The 20,440-nt window shown below is 42.6% G+C and overlaps 1 protein-coding gene across 2 annotated transcripts in view; it reads right to left on the reverse strand.

Moving 5' to 3' along the window:
* fam184aa (family with sequence similarity 184 member Aa) overlaps positions 1-20,440 on the reverse strand; it is a 90,306-nt gene that overhangs the window by 26,550 nt on the left and 43,316 nt on the right. For both annotated transcript variants that reach the window (XM_031830534.1, XM_031830535.1), the window contains exon 10: positions 11,457-11,669. In XM_031830534.1, coding sequence (XP_031686394.1) covers positions 11,457-11,669 — 213 coding nt within the window. The remainder of the gene's footprint in view (positions 1-11,456; positions 11,670-20,440) is intronic.

The following is a 20,440-nucleotide window of genomic DNA, read 5'->3' on the forward strand; positions in this document are numbered from 1 at the left end:
ATGTAAATGCATATACGCGCACACACAGCAAGAATGTTTTCTAGAATGTGCATAATATCTAACAAGCAGAGCAAGGGGAGGAAAAACATGAAAAGCTTATGCGCGTTCTGACTGAGTGTCAGCAAACTCATCTGCCTGCAAGTTTTGAGAACAAACACACAAGTCCGCTGCTGCTGCTGATCTGCAGCTTCATCTGCAGAGAGATGATTATGTATTGCCATCCTCTATTTAGGCATTTTAAAACACTTCTGTTATTCTGATTATGAGTATTATCTGATCCGACTAATAACTGTCAATTTACGGATTCGATTATGAATATGGTCAGATGGGCACACTCCTAATAGGCACACATACACACTAGGGTTGGCCGATATTTGGGGAGTGTGGTGGAATCATTGTAATCAAAAGGAGACTTGTAGATGTCTTCAAAAAAATCTAACTTTATTATTGAATTACTGCAGTAATGGTGCTGGTTGGTAATCACCCCTGGAGATGATCACTGAGAACTCAACAAGCTGTTTTGAGCCACAGCATTTTATAGCAAAGTCCACCCTCCTTCAGTCTACATGACAAACAACAGATGTATGAAACAGGTCACAAGGTTAAGATTTCTATGAAAGATACTTCTAATTCACAGCAGACAGTATCTCATTGTGAAGAGACCAGGGTCTGGCCCTGGAGTCATCTCTCCCGGGTACCTTACAGAACAGAAACATTAACTCATGCTCTGGAATGCGGTATCACCCAAAGACATCGTAAATCTTCCAGCGGCCCATCCTCAGTAGAAGACACACAGATGAGCGTTCTAACAACCCCTCTGTTGCATAAAACAACCATTTGATGCAATAACAGCATTATAACATCTTGTAATTTCTGTTCTGACAGGAGACCTGTTCTATGATATGCTTCTCCAAATATTGTGATATCCAATATAATCCTTTTTGCGCCATTAAAGACTAGATCATCCAGATTGTGCCATTTTATGTGCTTGTTTATAATATTATAGTCACATTCTCATTAAATAATCTTAGCATGGCAAAAAAATAAGCCTGCCGGTACGGCAGGGTGGCCTAGTGGTTAGAGGGTTGGACTAGTACCCAAAAGGTTGCAAGTTCAAATCCTTGAGCTGACAAGGGACACATTTGTCGTTCTGCCCCTGAACAGGCACTTAAATGCGGCCTAGGGACAGTGGGTTAAAATAAGAATTTGTTCTTAACTGACTTGCCTAGTTAAAAAACATTTTTTGACTTAAATGTCAACATATTGAGTTCTCAGCCTAACTGAGAAAACTGCAGTCTCTCAAATTATAGTCTTGCACATCACAATGTTAAGTATCATCACACACTTGAAAATATATCATTGATATATCATTGATGTAAATATCACAATAAGATGTGACAAAGGCTGACATTACAGATGGATGAGCTGGTGGACAGAGTAGCCCACTACCATGAGATAAACAACTGTCCACCATTTTAGTGTCTCAAATTATACTGAACAAAAATATAAGCGCAACATGCAACAATTTCAAAGATTTAATGAGTTACAGTTCATATCAAATCAAATTTTGTTGGTCACACACATGGTTAGCAGATGTTAATGCTAGTGTAGCAAAATGCTTGTGCTTCTAGTTCTTACAGTGCAGTAATATCTAAGTAATCTAACAAATTCACAATGACTACCTTACCCACACAAATGTAAAGGGATGAATAAGAATATGTACATATAAATATATGGATGAGCGATGGCCGTGCGGCATAGGCAAGATGCAGTAGGTGGTATAGAATACAGTATATACATATGAGATGAGTAATGTAGGATCTGTATTATTAAAGTGTCGTTATTTAAAGTGACTAGTGATACATTTATTAAATAAATGTATTAAAGTGGCAAGAGATTTGAGTCTGTATATTGGCAGCAGCCTCTATGTTAGTGATGGCTGTTTAACAGTCTGATGGCCTTGAGATAGAAGCTGTTTTTCAGTCTCTCGGTCCCAGCTTTGATACACCTGTACTGACCTCGCCTCCCGGGTGATAAGCGGGGTGAACAGGCAATGGCTTGGGTGGTTGTTGTCCTTGATGATATTTTTGTCCTTCCTGTGACATCGGGTGCTGTAGGTGTCCTGGATGGCTGGTAGTTTGCCCCCGGTGATGCATTGTGCTCCCTCTGCTGTTTCCTGAAGTCGATGATCATCTCCTTTGTTTTGTTGAAGTTGAGTGAGAGGGTATTTCCTCCTCCCTATAGGCTATCTCGTTGTTGTTGCTAATCAAGCCTACCACTGTGGTGTCGTCTGAAAACTCGATGATTGAGTTGCATGGCCACGCAGTCATATAAGGAAATCAGTCAATTTAAATAAATTCATTAGGCCCTAATCTATGGATTTCACATGACTGGGAATACAGATGTGCATCTATTGGTCACAGAAACAGTACCTTTAAAAATAAGGTAGGGGTGTGGATCAGAAACCAGTTGGTACCTGGTGTGACAACCATTTGTCTCTTGCAGTGCAACACATCAGGCTGTTGATTGTGGCATGTGGAATGTTGTCCCATTCCTCTTCAATAACTGTGCGAAGTTTCTGGATATTGGCATGAACTGGAATACACTGTTGTACACGTTCTTCCAGAACATCCCAAACATGCTCAATAGGTGACTTCTGGTGAGTATGCAGGCCATGGAAGAAATGGGACATTTTCTGTTTTCAGGAATTGTGTAGATCCTTGTGACATGGGGGTGTGCATTATCATCCTGAAACATGAGGTGATGACGGTGGATGAATGGTATGACAATAAGCCTCAGGATCAATTCAAATTGCCATTGATAAAAATGCAATTGTGTTCGTTGTCCGTAGCTTAAACCTGCCCATACCATAACTTTCAACCGGTTTTCCCCATTAAGCAGCGGGTCGGAGTCAGAGGCCGATTCTTCTCTGGTCTCTACTCCTCCCGTTACGGGGTCTGAGACGCCGAAGCTTCCCGCCATTAGCTCTGACAAATTGAAAACTCTAGTCATTGGCGACTCCATTACCCGCAGTATTAGACTTAAAGCGAATCATCCAGCGATCATACACTGTTTACCCGGGGGCAGGGCTACCGACGTTAAGGCTAATCTGAAGATGGTGCTGGCTAAAGCTAAAACTGGCGAGTGTAGAGAGTATAGAGATATTGTTATCCACGTCGGCACCAACGATGTTAGGATGAAACAGTCAGAAATCACCAAGCGCAACATAGCTTCTGCGTGCATATCAGCTAGAAAGATGTGTCGGCATCGAGTAATTGTCTCTGGCCCCCTCCCAGTTAGGGGGAGTGATGAGCTCTACAGCAGAGTCTCACAACTCAATCGCTGGTTGAAAACTGTTTTCTGCCCCTCCCAAAAGTTAGAATTTGTAGATAATTGGCCCTCTTTCTGGGACTCACCCACAAACAGGACCAAGCCTGACCTGCTGAGGAGTGACGGACTCCATCCTAGCTGGAGGGGTGCTCTCATCTTATCTACCAACATAGACAGGGCTCTAACTCCTCTAGCTCCACAATGAAATAGGGTGCAGGCCAGGCAGCAGGCTGTTAGCCAGCCTGCCAGCATAGTGGAGTCTGCCATTAGCACAGTCAGTGTAGTCAGCTCAGCTATCACCATTGAGACCGTGTCTGTGCCTCGACCTAGGTTGGGCAAAACTAAACATGGCGGTGTTCGCCTTAGCAATCTCACTAGGATAAAGACCACCTCCATTCCTGTCATTACTGAAAGAGAGCATGATACCTCACATCTCAAAATAGGGCTACTTAATGTTAGATCCCTTACTTCAAAGGCAATTATAGTCAATGAACTAATCACTGATCATAATCTTGATGTGATTGGCCTGACTGAAACATGGCTTAAGCCTGATGAATTTACTGTTTTAAATGTGGCCTCACCTCCTGGCTACACTAGTGACCATATCCCCTGTGCATCCCGCAAAGGCGGAGGTGTTGCTAACATTTACGATAGCAAATTTCAATTTACAAAAAAAAAAGATGTTTTCGTCTTTTGAGCTTCTAGTCATGAAATCTATGCAGCCTACTCAATCACTTTTTATAGCTACTGTTTACAGGCCTCCTGGGCCATATACAGCGTTTCTCACTGAGTTCCCTGAATTCCTATCGGACCTTGTAGTCATAGCAGATAATATTCTAATCTTTGGTGACTTTAATATTCACATGGAAAAGTCCACAGACCCACTCCAAAAGGCTTTCGGAGCCATCATCGACTCAGTGGGTTTTGTCCAACATGTCTCTGGACCCACTCACTGTCACAGTCATACGCTGGACCTAGTTTTGTCCCATGGAATAAATGTGGTGGATCTTAATGTTTTTCCTCATAATCCTGGACTATCGGACCACCATTTTATTACGTTTGCAATTGCAACAAATAATCTGCTTAGACCCCAACCAAGGAACATCAAAAGTCGTGCTATAAATTCACAGACAACACAAAGATTCCTTGATGCCCTTCCAGACTCCCTCTGCCTACCCAAGGACGCCAGAGGACAAAAATCAGTTAACCACCTAACTGAGGATCTCAATCTAACCTTGTGCAATACCCTAGATGCAGTTGCACCCCTAAAAACAAAAAAAAATGTCTCATAAGAAACTAGCTCCCTGGTACACAGAAAATACCCGAGCTCTGAAGCAAGCTTCCAGAAAATTGGAACGGAAATGGCGCCACACCAAACTGGAAGTCTTCCGACTAGCTTGGAAGGACGGTACCGTGCAGTACCGTAGAGCCCTTACTGCTGCTCGATTATCCTATTTTTCTAACTTAATTGAGGAAAATAAGAACAATCCGAAATTCCTTTTTAATACTGTCGCAAAGCTAACTAAAAAGCAGCATTCCCCAAGAGAGGATGACTTTCACTTTAGCAGTGATAAATTCATGAACTTCTTTGAGGAAAAGATTATGATTATTAGAAAGCAAATTACGGACTCCTCTTTAAACCTGCGTATTCCTCCAAACCTCAGTTGTCCTGAGTCTGCACAACTCTGCCAGGACCTAGGATCAAGAGAGACGCTCAAGTGTTTTAGTACTATATCTCTTGACACAATGATGAAAATAATCATGGCCTCTAAACCTTCAAGCTGCATACTGGACCCTATTCCAACTAAACTACTGAAAGAGCTGCTTCCTGTGCTTGGCCCTCCTATGTTGAACATAATAAACGGCTCTCGAACCACTGGATGTGTACCAAACTCACTAAAAGTGGCAGTAATAAAGCCTCTCTTGAAAAAGCCAAACCTTGACCCAGAAAATATAAAAAACTATCGGCCTATATCGAATCTTGCATTCCTCTCAAAAATTTTTGAGAAGGCTGTTGCGCAGCAACTCACTGCCTTCCTGAAGACAAACAATGTATACGAAATGCTTCAGTCTGGTTTTAGACCCCATCATAGCACTGAGACGGCACTTGTGAAGGTGGTAAATGACATTTTAATGGCATCGGACCGAGGCTCTGCATCTGTCCTCGTGCTCCTAGACCTTAGTGCTACTTTTGATACCATCGATCAGCACATTCTTTTGGAGAGATTGGAAACCCAAATTGGTCTACACGGACATGTTCTGGCCTGGTTTAGATCTTATCTGTCGGAAAGATATCAGTTTGCCTCTGACAAATCAACTGTAAATTTCGGTGTTCCTCAAGGTTCCGTTTTAGGACCACTATTGTTTTCACTATATATTTTACCTCTTGGGGATGTTATTCGAAAACATAATGTAAACTTTCACTGCTATGCGGATGACACACAGCTGTACATTTCAATGAAACATGGTGAAGCCCCAAAATTGCCCTCGCTAGAAGCATGTGTTTCAGACATAAGGAAGTGGATGGCTGCAAACTTTCTACTATTAAACTCGGACAAAACAGAGATGCTTGTTCTAGGTCCCAAGAAACAAAGAGATCTTCTGTTGAATCTGACAATTAATCTTAATGGTTGTACAGTCGTCTCAAATAAAACTGTGAAGGACCTCGGCGTTACTCTGGACCCTGATCTCTCTTTTGAAGAACATATCAAGACCATTTCGAGGACAGCTTTTTTCCATCTACGTAACATTGCAAAAATCAGAAACTTTCTGTCCAAAAATGATGCAGAAAAATTAATCCATGCTTTTGTCACTTCTAGGTTAGACTACTGCAATGCTCTATTTTCCGGCTACCCGGATAAAGCACTAAATAAACTTCAGTTAGTGCTAAATACGGCTGCTAGAATCCTGACTAGAACCAAAAAATTTGATCATATTACTCCAGTGCTAGCCTCTCTACACTGGCTTCCTGTCAAAGCAAGGGCTGATTTCAAGGTTTTACTGCTAACCTACAAAGCATTACATGGGCTTGCTCCTACCTATCTCTCTGATTTGGTCCTGCCGTACATACCTACACGTACGCTACGGTCACAAGACGCAGGCCTCCTAATTGTCCCTAGAATTTCTAAGCAAACAGCTGGAGGCAGGGCTTTCTCCTATAGAGCTCCATTTTTATGGAACGGTCTGCCTACCCATGTCAGAGACGCAAACTCGGTCTCAACCTTTAAGTCTTTACTGAAGACTCATCTCTTCAGTGGGTCATATGATTGAGTGTAGTCTGGCCCAGGAGTGGGAAGGTGAACGGAAAGGCTCTGGAGCAACAAACCGCCCTTGCTGTCTCTGCCTGGCCGGTTCCCCTCTTTCCACTGGGATTCTCTGCCTCTAACCCTATTACAGGGGCTGAGTCACTGGCTTGCTGGGGCTCTCTCATGCCGTCCCTGGAGGGGGTGCGTCACCTGAGTGGGTTGATTCACTGTTGTGGTCATCCTGTCTGGGTTGGCACCCCCCCTTGGGTTGTGCCGTGGCGGAGATCTTTGTGGGCTATACTCAGCCTTGTCTCAGGATGGTAAGTTGGTGGTTGAAGATATCCCTCTAGTGGTGTGGGGGCTGTGCTTTGGCAAAGTGGGTGGGGTTATATCCTTCCTGTTTGGCCCTGTCCGGGGGTGTCCTCGGATGGGGCCACAGTGTCTCCTGACCCCTCCTGTCTCAGCCTCCAGTATTTATGCTGCAGTAGTTTATGTGTCGGGGGGCTGGGGTCAGTTTGTTATATCTGGAGTACTTCTCCTGTCCTATTCGGTGTCCTGTGTGAATCTAAGTGTGCGTTCTCTAATTCTCTCCTTCTCTCTTTCTTTCTCTCTCTCGGAGGACCTGAGCCCTAGGACCATGCCCCAGGACTACCTGACATGATGACTCCTTGCTGTCCCCAGTCCACCTGGCCATGCTGCTGTTCCAGTTTCAACTGACCTGAGCCCTAGGACCATGCCCCAGGACTACCTGACATGATGACTCCTTGCTGTCCCCAGTCCACCTGGCCATGCTGCTGCTCCAGTTTCAACTTCCACCTGACTGTGCTGCTGCTCCAGTTTCAACTGTTCTGCCTTATTATTATTCGACCATGCTGGTCATTTATGAACATTTGAACATCTTGGCCATGTTCTGTTATAATCTCCACCCGGCACAGCCAGAAGAGGACTGGCCACCCCACATAGCCTGGTTCCTCTCTAGGTTTCTTCCTAGGTATTGGCCTTTCTAGGGAGTTTTTCCTAGCCACCGTGCTTCTACACCTGCATTGCTTGCTGTTTGGGGTTTTAGGCTGGGTTTCTGTACAGCACTTTGAGATATCAGCTGATGTACGAAGGGCTATATAAATAAATTTGATTTGATTTGAACCCCACCGCCACCATGGGGCACTATTTTCACGACGTTGACATTAGCAAACCACTCGCCCACACGAGCCCATACTGTCTGCCATCTGCCCTCTACAGTTGAAACCGTGATTCATCCGTGAAGAGCTCACTTCTTCAGCGTGCCAGTGGCCATCGAAGGGGAGCATTTTTCGACTGAAGACGGTTACGACCCCGAACTGCAGTCAGGTCAAGACCCTGTTGAGGATAACGAGCAGAGCATGACGTAATGCAAAATTCTCTAAAATGACATTGGAAGCGGCTTATGGTAGAGAAACTAACATTACATTCTATGGCAACAGCTCTGGTGGACATACCTACAGTCAGCATGCCAACTGCACGCTCCCTCAAAACTTGAGATATCTGTGACAAAACTGCACATTTTAGAGTGGCCTATTATTGTCCCCAGCACACGATGCACCTATGCAATGATCACGCTGTTTAATCAGCTTGTTGATATGCCATACCTGGCATTGTGGATGGATTATCTTGGCAAAGAAGAAATGCTTACCAACAGGGATATTAACAAATTATTGCCCCAAAATAAGCTTTTTGTGCACATGGAAAATTTGTTGCGTTTATATTTTTGTTCAGTGCAATAGGTGCTGTTTTTTATGACCAAGCGCTGCACTGTGACTATGAAGAACAAACTTTTATTTTCTACAGATACATTTTAATATAAAAGCAGCTGCCTGTTGTTTAAAAAAAAAAATCTGTTAATTCTTATGGAATAGCAACTTAAGAGGTAAAGCTTTCAAGGCCCCAGCATGGGTGTGAGGCAAATATAGAGCCTGTTAGCCTCTGTATACCGCTTTTTCTACATCAAAGGTTTTCTACTGGGTTCAATCTAATTTAACTGGAGGTGAGTCCTGATAACACTGCTCTATTACAACAGCGACCTAACCTCTTTACAATTTAAACAAATTTGATCCTTCGGAAACAGGTGCTGGTCGATACGGTATATTGCACTGTATTCACAAATGAAATGGATTGATATGTTAGGTAAGAGGCCAGTAGATTTATTAAGGTCCCAATTCAATCAAAGTTAGTAACTGGGTTTCCGACAAAAACAATATCCTTACTGCGCAAACACAGAATATTATATAAATTATTACTGACTAACTTCCTTTTGTTTCACACTACAATATAAATACTGCTTTGATGCATACTTGAAATCCAATTACTATACCTGCAACTCCATGATTTTTCTTTAGAGCCTGAAGTCTTTCTTGAAGAAGCCCACATTCTTGTAACAGGCAACAATTCAGCAGTGGTTTTCAATTGGGATTAATTGCCATTACATCAGCAGGTCTGGTAGCAGCAGCACTGCAGTTTTTCCAACTCACTGCTCTGTGGTTTGGTGACTGAGGCTTAAGGTCAGAGTACATATCCAGATGGTGACATGGACACAACGGTGGGAATGGGAATGAATCCAACTGGACATGGACTAATGGAGAGTTGGAGTGAGGAAGGGGGCTGAGTGGAAGAAAGGAAAGGGAGCAGGGGTATAGATACATTAGGAGAAGAGAGGGGAAGAAAAAGAGAGAGAAGGAGCCAGCTGGAGGAAATGGAGAGGTATAAGAAAGAGAAGAGAAATACACTCAATGTTTCGGTTTATTAGGTACACCCATCTAGAACAGAGTTAGACCCCACTTTGCCTCCAGAACAGCCTGAATTCTCAGGGGCAAAGTTTCTACAAGGTGTGGCATTCAAACGTTGCTCAAATGGTATCAAGGGACCTAATATTCCCCACACCATTATACCACCGCCACCAGCCTGTACCGTTGACACCATGCAGGACAGGGCCTGTGGACTCCTGCTGCTTACTCCAAATGCTGACTCTTTCATCAAGCATGATGCAACAGGAACCGGGATTTTTCAGGCAATGTTTTTCCAGTCCTCAATTGTCCAGTGTTGGTGGCCACTGGACCTCTCTCATCAATGAGCTGTTTTCGCCCACAGGACAGCCGCTGACGGGATGTTTCTTTGTATACCCTAGACACTGTCATGCATGAAAAGCCCAGGAGGCCGGCCGTTTCTGAGATACTGAAACCGGTGCGCCTGGCACTCACGATCATACCAAGCTCAAAGTCCCTTAGGTCCCTCGTTTTGCCTATGCCAACGTTCAATCGAACAGTAACTGAATGCCTCGATGCCTGTCTGTCTGTTTTATATAGCGGTCCCGTGACTCACTGTCTGTAGGACCAAAGCATTTTCATGAACGGGGTGCTGTACCTAATAAACTGTCTAAAAGTGCATTTACTGTAGGTACTAGAGAGGCAGATAAAAGGGGAGGGGAGAGAGTGAGGGAGGGAGATAAATAGGGAGAGTGAGACACAGTGACCATTTCAGATGAGTGACACTGACAATGTATATCTCAGGTGTAGCTCAGTTGGTAGAGCATGGCGCTTGCAATGCCAGGGTTGTGGGTTTGATTCCCATGGGGGACCAGTACAACAAAAAAAGGATAAAAATGAACGCGCTCACTAATCTCTGGAGCGTCTGCTAAATGACTAAAATGTAAAACATTTAAGTATCTGATAGGATATGGAGACACAGAGTAGGGGATGGTTAACAGTACATGCTATCTTATACCACAAAAACTATTGGAGAAACAATGGTCAATGAGTGAGGTGTATGGAGCATGTGTATGGGTACAAAGTATTTACAATGCCTTCAGAAAGTATACACACCCCTTGACAAAAACATTTACCAATTAATTAAACATGAAAATCTGAAATGTCTTTTGTCAATAAGTATTCAACCCATTTGTTATGGAAAGCCTAAATTAGTTCTGGAGTAAAAATGTGCTTATGAAGTCATATATTAAGTTGCATGTACCCCAAACATACAAATGTCTTTAAGATCCCTAAATCGAGCAGTGAATTTCAAACACAGATTCCACCACAAAGACCAGGGAGGTTTTTCACTGCCTCTCAAAGAAGGGCACATACTGGTAGATGGGAAACAAATCTAAAAAGCTGACATTGAAATTCCCTTTGAGCATGGTGAAGTTATTAATTACACTTTGGATGGTGTATCAATACACCCAGTCACTAAAAAGATACAGATGCCGGAGAGGAAGGAAACCTATCTGGGAATACACCATGAGGCCAATAGTTTATTGTCTGTGATAGGAGAAAAGTGAGGATGGATCAACAACATTGTAGTTAGTCCACGATACTAACCTAAATGACAGACTGAAAAGAAGGAAGTCTGTATAGAATATAAATATTCCAAAACATGCATCCTGTTAGCAATAAGGAACTAAAGTAAAACTGCAAAAAATGTGGCAAAGAAATTAACTTATGTCCTAAATACAAATTGTTATGTTTGAGGCAAATCCAACACAACACATCACTGAGTACCACTTTTCATATTTTCAAGCATGGTGGTGGCTGCATCATGTCTACTTATTCAAGAACTCACAGCTGTATTCGCTGCCAAAGGTGATTCTAACATGTATTGACTCAGGGGTGTGAATACTTATGTAAATGAGATATTACTGTATTTCCTTTTCAATAAATAGCAACAAATTTTTTTATACGTGTTTTCATTTTGTCATGATGGTGTAATATGTTTAAAATGTTGAGATAAAATAAACATTTCATCAATTTTGAAATCAGGCTGTAACACAGTTTTTGTTGTAATAAGTCAAGGGGTATGAATACCTTCTGATTGCACAACATATATGAGGGGTGTGTGTGTGTATTATTCACTCACCCTGAGCTGGTGCTGGCGGGCGTCTTCCAGTGTGCCATGGGCGCAGCGTTGAGCCTCCTGCAGCCGGTGCTCTCTGCGCTGGTGCTCCAGCTGCAGCTCCTGGAGTTGCTGGCTCAGGTGCTCTCTCTCCTGGCTGAACTGGGCCTGCAGCTGCTGCAGCGCGCCCTGGGACTGGGAGAGCTGCAGCTCCAGACTCTGCTTCAGCAGGGAGATCTGGAAAGAAAGGGATAAGAGGGAGTGGTGTGTAATATGCTATGTGTCCCTAATGGCACGCTATTCCCTGTATTGCATTACTTTGGGCCCTGGTCAGACGGTGCACTATATAGGAAAGAGGGTGACATTTGGGGACACAACCATGAATGTGCAATTCGTCTTCATTTTTCCCCTGTAGTGTATTAATAAAAACAAAAAACACAAAAACAATATATACAATTATTATTATATTTGCATATAGCGCTTTTCATTACAAAGTCATCTTAACACTCTATCTAGGGGGGGAATAAAATATACAGTGCCATGCGAAAGTATTCGGCCCCCTTGAACTTTGCGACCTTTTACCACATTTCAGGCTTCAAACATAAAGATATAAAACTGTATTTTTTTTGTGAAGAATCAACAACAAGTGGGACACAATCATGAAGTGGAATGACATTTATTGGATATTTCAAACTTTTTTAACAAATCAAAAACAAAAAACAAAATCTTCCTTCCTCATGATTATGTCTATTTTGTGAAGTGCACCAGTCCCTCCTGCAGCAAAGCACCCCCACAACATGATGCTGCTAGCCCTGTGCTTCACGGTTGTTATGGTGTTCTTCAGCTTGCAAGACTCCCACTTTTCCCTCCAAACATAACAATGGTCATTATGGCCAAACAGTTCTGTTTTTGTTTCATCAGACCAGAGAACATTTCTCCAAAAATAATGATATTTTTCCTCATGTGCAGTTGCAAACCATACTCCGGCATATTTATGGCGGTTTTGGAGCAGTGGCTCTTTCCTTGCTGAGTGGCCTTTCAGGTTATGTCAATATAAGACTCGTTTAACTGTGGATATAGACAGTATAAACAGTATAAAAAGTACCCGTGTCCTCCAGCATCTTTACAAGGTCCTTTGCTGTTGTTCTGGGATTGATCTGCGCATTTCGCACAAAAGTACGTTCATCTCTAAGATGAGCGGTGTGACGGCTGCGTGGTCCCATGGTGTTTTTATACTTGCGTACTATTGTTTGTACAGATGAATGTGGTACCTTCAGGCGTTTGTAAATTGCTCCCAAGGATGAACCAGACTTGTGGAGGTCTACAATTGTTCTTCTGAGGTCTTGGCAGATTTCTTTTGATTTTCCCATTATGTCAAGCAAAGAGGCACTAAGTTTGATGGTATGCCTTGAAATACATCCACAGGTACACCTCCAATTGACTCAAATGCTGTCAATTAGCCTATCAGAAGCTTCTAAAGCCATGACATATTTTTTTTACAATTTTTACAAGTTGTTTAAAGGCACAGTCAACTTAGTGTATGTAAACTTCTGTAAACTGGAATTGTGATACAGTGAATGATAAGTGAAATAATCTCTCTGTAAACAATTGTTGGAAAAATTACTTGTGTCATGCATAAAGCAGATGTCCTAACCGACTTGCCAAAACTATAGTTTGTTAACAAGAAATTTGTGGAGTGGTTGTGAAATAAGTTTTAATGACTGTATGTAAAACTTCTGACTTCAACTGTCGATGCTAACAATTTCATTCAGATTGGGACTAGGCCTATGAGAAACTGTAGAAGTGGGTTTTAAGGCCCATTTTAAATGATTTGATTGATGGAAATGGCTCTCAGACGTTCAGAGAGAGCATTCCATAGGCGAGGGGCAAGGGAGCAGACGGCTCGGTCCCCCATAGTTCGGATACGTGTCTTGGGGACTTGAAGCGGTGGGGAGGGTAGGAGCTGAGAGTCCAAGGTGGCTTGCTGAATGAAATTAGGTCGTATGAGCCCAGTGGTTAGAGCGTTGGACTAGTAACCGAAACATTGCAAGTTCAAATCCCCGAGCTGACATGGTACACATCTGTTGTTCTGACCCTGAACAAGGCAGTTAACCCACTGTTCCTAGGCTGTCATTGAAAATAAGAGTTTGTTCTTAACTGACTTGCCTAGTTAAATAAAGGTAAAATAAAAATGTCGTATGTCACCCATACTTGTGGTGAAAGGGTGAGATCATTGTGGACAACACAGAGATTTTGTGTGTTTGATTCTGTTTTTATTACTGCAGCATGGCAGTTGGTATTCATAAACAAAGGTTTAAAAACCCTGAAGAATGCACTGTATTCTTCAGGGTATACCCAATAACATTGGTTATTGGGTATACCCATTAAATTAAGTGGATTTCCCAATAGTCATGCAAAGCTCCACCAAGTGCTATGGGGGATAATCCTCTAAAAACACAAAATCTGAGAAAAATGTTTTTTTTTTTCTGCAGGTTTGAGATTCTTTGGGACAAACATAATAGTCCACGGAATTTCAGATAAATCCTTCCTCTTTGAAGTCAACATAACATATTGGAATGATGAATTCTGAAACAGGTGCTTTCAAGGACTCCAATTTCATTACATTTCATAGGTTGAGTAGGCCTTAAAAAATGTAAGGCCATAGAGAGAAAGAGAAAGCACAATCGACAGAGCTCTAGTTTAAGGGATTTCAGAGGACCCATCATGCTACCTCGTAGATCAATGTTTGGCTACGCTAGAGTGTCTTTATCTCCAGACTCATATGAGCGCAGCAGACAGGATGATATGTGGGGGACTGGCGCAGACAGACGGGGATCTGAGAGTGAAGGATGAAAATAAGACAGTGACAAGGGACAGGCGCGTCGAGGAGCACTTCAATACTTTATCGTCCAGTGTGTTGGTTTACAGTGCCTACAGAAAGTATTCATACCCATTAACTTATTCCACATTTTGTTGTTACAGACTGTATTCAAAATGGATTCAAAATAAATACATCTCAACCATTGAAGCATAATGACAAAGTGAAAACATGTTTTTATAAATTTTTGCTAATTGAGAAATACAGAAATATCTAATACACATAAGTATTCACACCCCTGAGTCAATACTTTGTAGATGCACCTTTGGCAGCGATTACAGCTGAGCGAGTCTTACTAGGTAAGTCTCTAAGAGCATTCCACACCTGGATTGTGCAACATTTGCCCATTATTCTCTTCAAAAACCTTCAGGCTCTGTCAAATTGGTTGCTGATAATTGGTAGACAACCATTTTCAGGTCATGCCAAAGAAAACTGTAACTTGGCCACTCAGGAACATTCACTGTCTTCTTGGTAAGCACCTCCAGTGTAGATTTGGCCTTGAGTTTAAGGTTATTGTCCTGCTGAAAGGTGAACACATCTCCCAATCTCTGGTGGAAAGCATACTGAAGCAGGTTTTTCTCTAGGATTTTGCCTTTGCTTAACTCCGTTGCATTTCTTTTCTATCCTGAAACGCCCCCAGTCTTTAACAATTACAAGCATAACCATAACATGATGAAACCCCCACTATGCTTGAAAATATGGAGAGTGGTACTCAATAATGTGTTTTATTGGATTTCCCCCAAATGTAACATTTTGTATTCAGGACAAAAATTTCATTGCTTTGCCAATTATTTTGCAGTACTTTTTGCCTTGTTGCAAACAGGATGCATGTGTTGAAATATTTTTATTCTGTACAGGATTCCCCCCCCCCCCCCACTCAGTCAATTAAGTTAGTATTGTGGAGTAAATATAATGTTGTTGATCCATCCTCAGTTCTCTCCTATCACAGCCATTAAACTATGTAACTCTTTTAAAGTAACCATTGGCCTCAAGGTGAAATCCCTGAGCGGAAGGATGCCTGTATCTTTGTAGTGACTGGGTGTATTGATACATCATCCAAAGTGTAATTAATAACGTCACCATGCTCAAAGGGATATTCAACGTCTGCTTTCTTTTTTTTCTTCTTCTTTTTTTTACCAATCTACCAATAGGTAGTCTTTGTGGTTGAATCTGTGTTGGAAATTCATTGCTCGACTGAGGAACCTTACAGATAATTGTAGGTGTGGGGTACAGAGATGAGGCAGTCAATAAAAAAATATTGTCACAGAGTGAGTACATGCAACCTATTATGTGACTTGTTAAGCAAGTCTTTACTCCTGAACTTGTTTAAGCTTGCCATAACAAAGGGGTTGAATACTTATTGAATCAAGACATTTCAGCCTTTCATTTTTTATTCATTTGTAAATATTTAGAAAAACATAATTCCACTTTGATATTATGGCAGCCAGTGACAAAAAAATCTAAAATGAATCCATTTTAAATTCAGGATGTAACACAAGAAAATGCGGAGGCCAGCAACTAATGGAGGCTACAGACATACTGCGTTCAAATCTTTGCGATCCGGCAGAAGTCATACATTTTTAGTGGAGGCAGACTGTACTGCTGCTAGGCTGCGTAGCTTTGCCACAAGTCTGCATGTGTTGGATTTGTCCTACTTCTGTGTTGAGTTTCACCATTCCGCAACCACAGGACATTGATTTAAAGGCCCAGTGCAGTCAAACATTTTGGATTTTTCTGTATTTTATATACAGTGGGGCAAAAAAGTATTTAGTCAGCCACCAATTGTGCAAGTTCTCCCACTTAAAAAGATGAGGCCTGTAATTTTCATCATAGGTACACTTCAACTATGACAGACAAAATGAGAATTTTCTTCTCCAGAAAATCACATTTTAGGATTTTTAATGAATTTATTTGCAAATAAAGGCGTCTCATCTTTTTAAGTGGGAGAACTTGCACAATTGGTGGCTGACTAAATACTTTTTTGCCCCACTGTATATTTCCACACTGTGAGGATGAAATAATACTGTGAAATTGTGAAAACGATGATGGTGTCCTTTTAGCGTAAGACCGCCTGAAATTTCTGCCTATTTGGGATGGAGTTTTGGACTGCCTGGCAGACCAATAAGAAATAAAGTTCTGACCCACACTGCCAATAACAGATAGTTTTTCCATCCCCATTCAGACCACTCCCAGTCAGTCCTAGCAAAATGATTGCTTGAAAAATTGCTCTTTGATACGAAGCTATTTTGGCTTATTTTTGACCATTTTAAACAATCACAGTTAGGTACTTAATTGTTACCCAGAAATGATTTGATATTGAGTTAAAAACAGCTGCACTAGACATTCGTATTTATTATGGATCACATTTAGCTGCTGTCCGGCAAAATTAAGGCAGTTGTAAATTTTTTTAAACATTACAGTACATTCATTACAGAATTCACAACATACTAAGTGTGTGCCCTCAGGCCCATATTCCACTACCACATATCTCCTACGTAAAATCCATGTGTAAGTGTGTGTATAGTGCGTATGCTATCATGTGTTTGTTTGCATATGTCTGTGCCTGTTTGTGTTACTTCACAGTCCCCACTGGTCCATAAGGTGTACTTTTACCTGCTTTTTAAATCTAATTCTACTGCTTGCATCAGTTACCTGATGTGGAATTAGAGTTCCATGTAGTCATGGCTCTATGTAGTACTGTGCGCCTCCCATAGTCTGTTCTGGACTTGGGGACTGTGAAGAGACCTCTGGTGGCATGTGTTGTTGCGCATGTCTTGTGGGGTATGCATGGGTGTCCGATCTGTGTGCTAGTATTTTAAACAGACAGCTTGTCAACACCTCTTACAAAAACCAGTACTGAGGAAGTCAATCTCTCTTCCACTTTGAGCCATGAGAGATTGACATGCATGTCATTAATGTTAGCTCTCTGTGTACTTTTAAGGGCCAGCCGTGCTGCACCGTTTCTGAGCCAACTGCAATTTTCCCAAGTCCCTCTGTGCTGCACCTGACCACACAACTGAATAGTAGTCTAGTTGCGACAAAACCAGAGCCGGTAGTGTAGTATCTGGGATCTACATCTGTTTATATTAGTTACTGTGCTGTTACTAAGCAGTAATGCAGTACGGCAGTGTTACGTTACTACACCTAATAGGAAATGCACATGCGCACTGGGGTGCCGGGAACTGTAGAGCACGAGGGGTTTTGACTAAACGAAAACTAACTGTACTCCCGTCTCCTGCCTGGTCATTTCTCCACAACACAAATATAACAGTGGCGACGAGGTGATTAAACTACATAAACGGACATTGCTTGAAGGGAAGAATGTTGCGTGAGTAATGAAACTCAAAATAATTATGTAATTCGTCAGTTATTTTTTATTTTATTTCGCCAGTAGAGAAGGCTAAGCACTGCTAGCACTGCTAGTACAGTATTCAGGAGCTGCCAAGTAGCAAGACTATTGGAGTCCAGAATAGCGACACTGCCCTCTGGTGGTTAAATTTTAAAAAACTGTCTCATTGAACCCATTGAAATTAGGTGATCTCAGTGGAGAAATATTGTCAAGGGGGAAAAAAAGGAAGAAGGGACGTAACACGGTGTGTACATTAATACAAATGAGTGCAGTGAATGAAGTAATTGCAGAAACTTCTGAAGTGAAGAAGTAGATGAAAATTCAGAAAATTAAGGAATAAGGAAACTGAACAATTAACTGTGAAAATGGCAACCATTGGTCGAGTACCAGAGTTTGAAGCTACAAAGGAGGATTTTGATTCCTATTTGGAGCGTTTTGAGCGTTGGCTGGCTGCAAATGAAATCAAAGATGAAAAGAAAGCAGACGTATTTCTCAGTGTTTTGGGTCCAACTGAGTATGGATTGCTGAAAGGTCTCATTGAACCAATAAAAGCAGTGGAGTTGAACTATGCAGAACGGACTGAAACTCTTTCAAGGTATTTCAAGCCTAAGCCAATTCTCATTGCAGAACGTTTCAGATTTTACCAACGTCACCAGAGTCAAGGGGAAACCGTGGCTGACAACATCCTTGCTTTGAAAAGGCTGGCAAGTACATGTGAGTTTGCACGATTTCTTGATGATGCTCTCCGAGACAAGTTTGTATGTGGTCTCACAGGTGAAGCATAACAGAAGGCTTCTGTCAGAGAAGGACCTGACCTTTAAGAAAGCCTGTGATATAGCATTTGGACTCGAACTTGCCCACAGGGATACTATTGAGCTATCGGGACATGCAGAACGTCAGAAAGGTGTTCACAAGGTCAGTGATGCACGTGGTGAAAAAAGCTCACAAAAGTCACACTTTTCTCAGTCCCGTCCTCAAGGTTACACAAGAACAAAGCAGCCCACATCTCAAAGGTCTAAGCCAAGTTGCTACAGATGTGGGGGAGATAATCATCAGCACAGTGAATGTCGATTCCAAAAGGAAAAGTGCCAGAATTTTGGAAAGGTTGGACATTTACAGAGAGTGTGTAAAGCCTCGAAACGCACAGCAAGAGCGCACAAAGTGTCAGACGCAGCACAAGACGAGGAAGGTACAACTGAAACAGTATTGGAACTGTTCACAGTGTACACAGCTCAACAACTAAAAGATGGAATCTATCTCAACATGGAGTTAGCGGGAAAACCAGTAAAAATGCAGCTGGACACCGGAGCGTCTGTATCCCTGGTTCCAGAGAGACTCTACAAAGAAAAACTGAAAGAGTGCCCACTTCAGCCCGCGTCCATCTGCCTTTCTTCATACACTGGTGACACTATTCCTGTGTTAGGGCAGATCCAGGTACTAGTCTGGTATGAGGGGAAGGAGTGGACGCTACCGCTTGTCATTGTTAAAGGAGAAAAATCAGCCTTGCTAGGCAGAAACTGGCTACAAAAGATCAAGTTGAACTGGGGAGAAATCTTCAGTCTCAGAAATGACAAACCAGTGAGTCAGGCTACACTCACTAACATGCTGGAGACGCACAAAGAACTTTTCAAAGATAGCCGGAAACTTGTGTTACCTCCGGAGATCGCAACCACCACCCTAAGACCTGACATGGTGCTCTGGTCCCGTTCGCTCAAGAAGGTCTTCATCATTGAGCTCACAGTACCCTGGGAGGACTCAGATGAGGCTTATGAGCGAAAGCATCTGCGCTATGCCGATCTAGCTGCCGAAGCACGGCATCATGGCTGGAACACAGAAGTCCGACCAGTGGAAGTGGGCTGCAGAGGTTTTGTGGCAACATCTACAACCAGACTGCTTAGAGACCTTGGAATTAAGGGCCAGAGCCAGCGTTCGGCAATCAAAGCTGTATCGGAGGCGGCAGAAGGCAGCAGTCAGTGGCTCTGGATGAAGAGGAAAGACCCCAGCTGGGCCCCGAAGTGAGAGGACCAGGAGGTATGCGGTCAACAATGCTTGACTCAGGGAGGAGGACGCCCCTGCCATGCATAGTCCCATGGGATGTTGGCTATCATCAACAAGGCAACTCCTATGACTAATTGGGAATGGGATGCAAGCGTAGGATTGATCACCCTGTCGCTGGCCGCCTTTGGGGAGGGTGTATAGTGTGAAAGGCCGAAACACCCTAGGAACCAAAAGGTACACTACTGACGATGCGCTCCCCAAATTTCACCAGGCTCACTGTTCATTAACTCTTGGAAGTGCTTGCACAAAGGATAGTAACATCTCATCCTGTGTTCTTGGAATCATATGTGAAATACAAGACTTCACAGCAAAAGTCAGAGTGCAAGAAGGAACCAAGCCTATCTTTCACAAACCACGTCCGGTTCCCTATGCTCTTAAGGAAGCAGTAGAGAAGGAACTGGAACGCCTACAGAAGAATAACATAATCACGAAAGTAGCGAGGAGCGACTGGGCCGCACCGATTGTTGTAGTCCCAAAGAAAGACAAGACCGTTAGAATGTGCGGTGACTACAAGGTCACAGTAAATCGCTGCATACTACCAGAGGAATATCCACTACCAAACGCTGAAGATCTGTTTGCCACTCTAGCTGGTGGGAAGGTTTTCAGTAAGCTGGACCTGGCATTTACTTATCAGCAACTGAAGCTGGATCCAGAGTCAGAACAGTATCTGACCATCAATACACACAAGGGGCTATTCAGATTCAATCGCTTGGCCTATGGAAT

This window comes from Oncorhynchus kisutch, linkage group LG8, assembly GCF_002021735.2.
Source record: "Oncorhynchus kisutch isolate 150728-3 linkage group LG8, Okis_V2, whole genome shotgun sequence".
In the NCBI taxonomy this organism is placed as follows: Eukaryota; Metazoa; Chordata; class Actinopteri; order Salmoniformes; family Salmonidae; genus Oncorhynchus; species Oncorhynchus kisutch.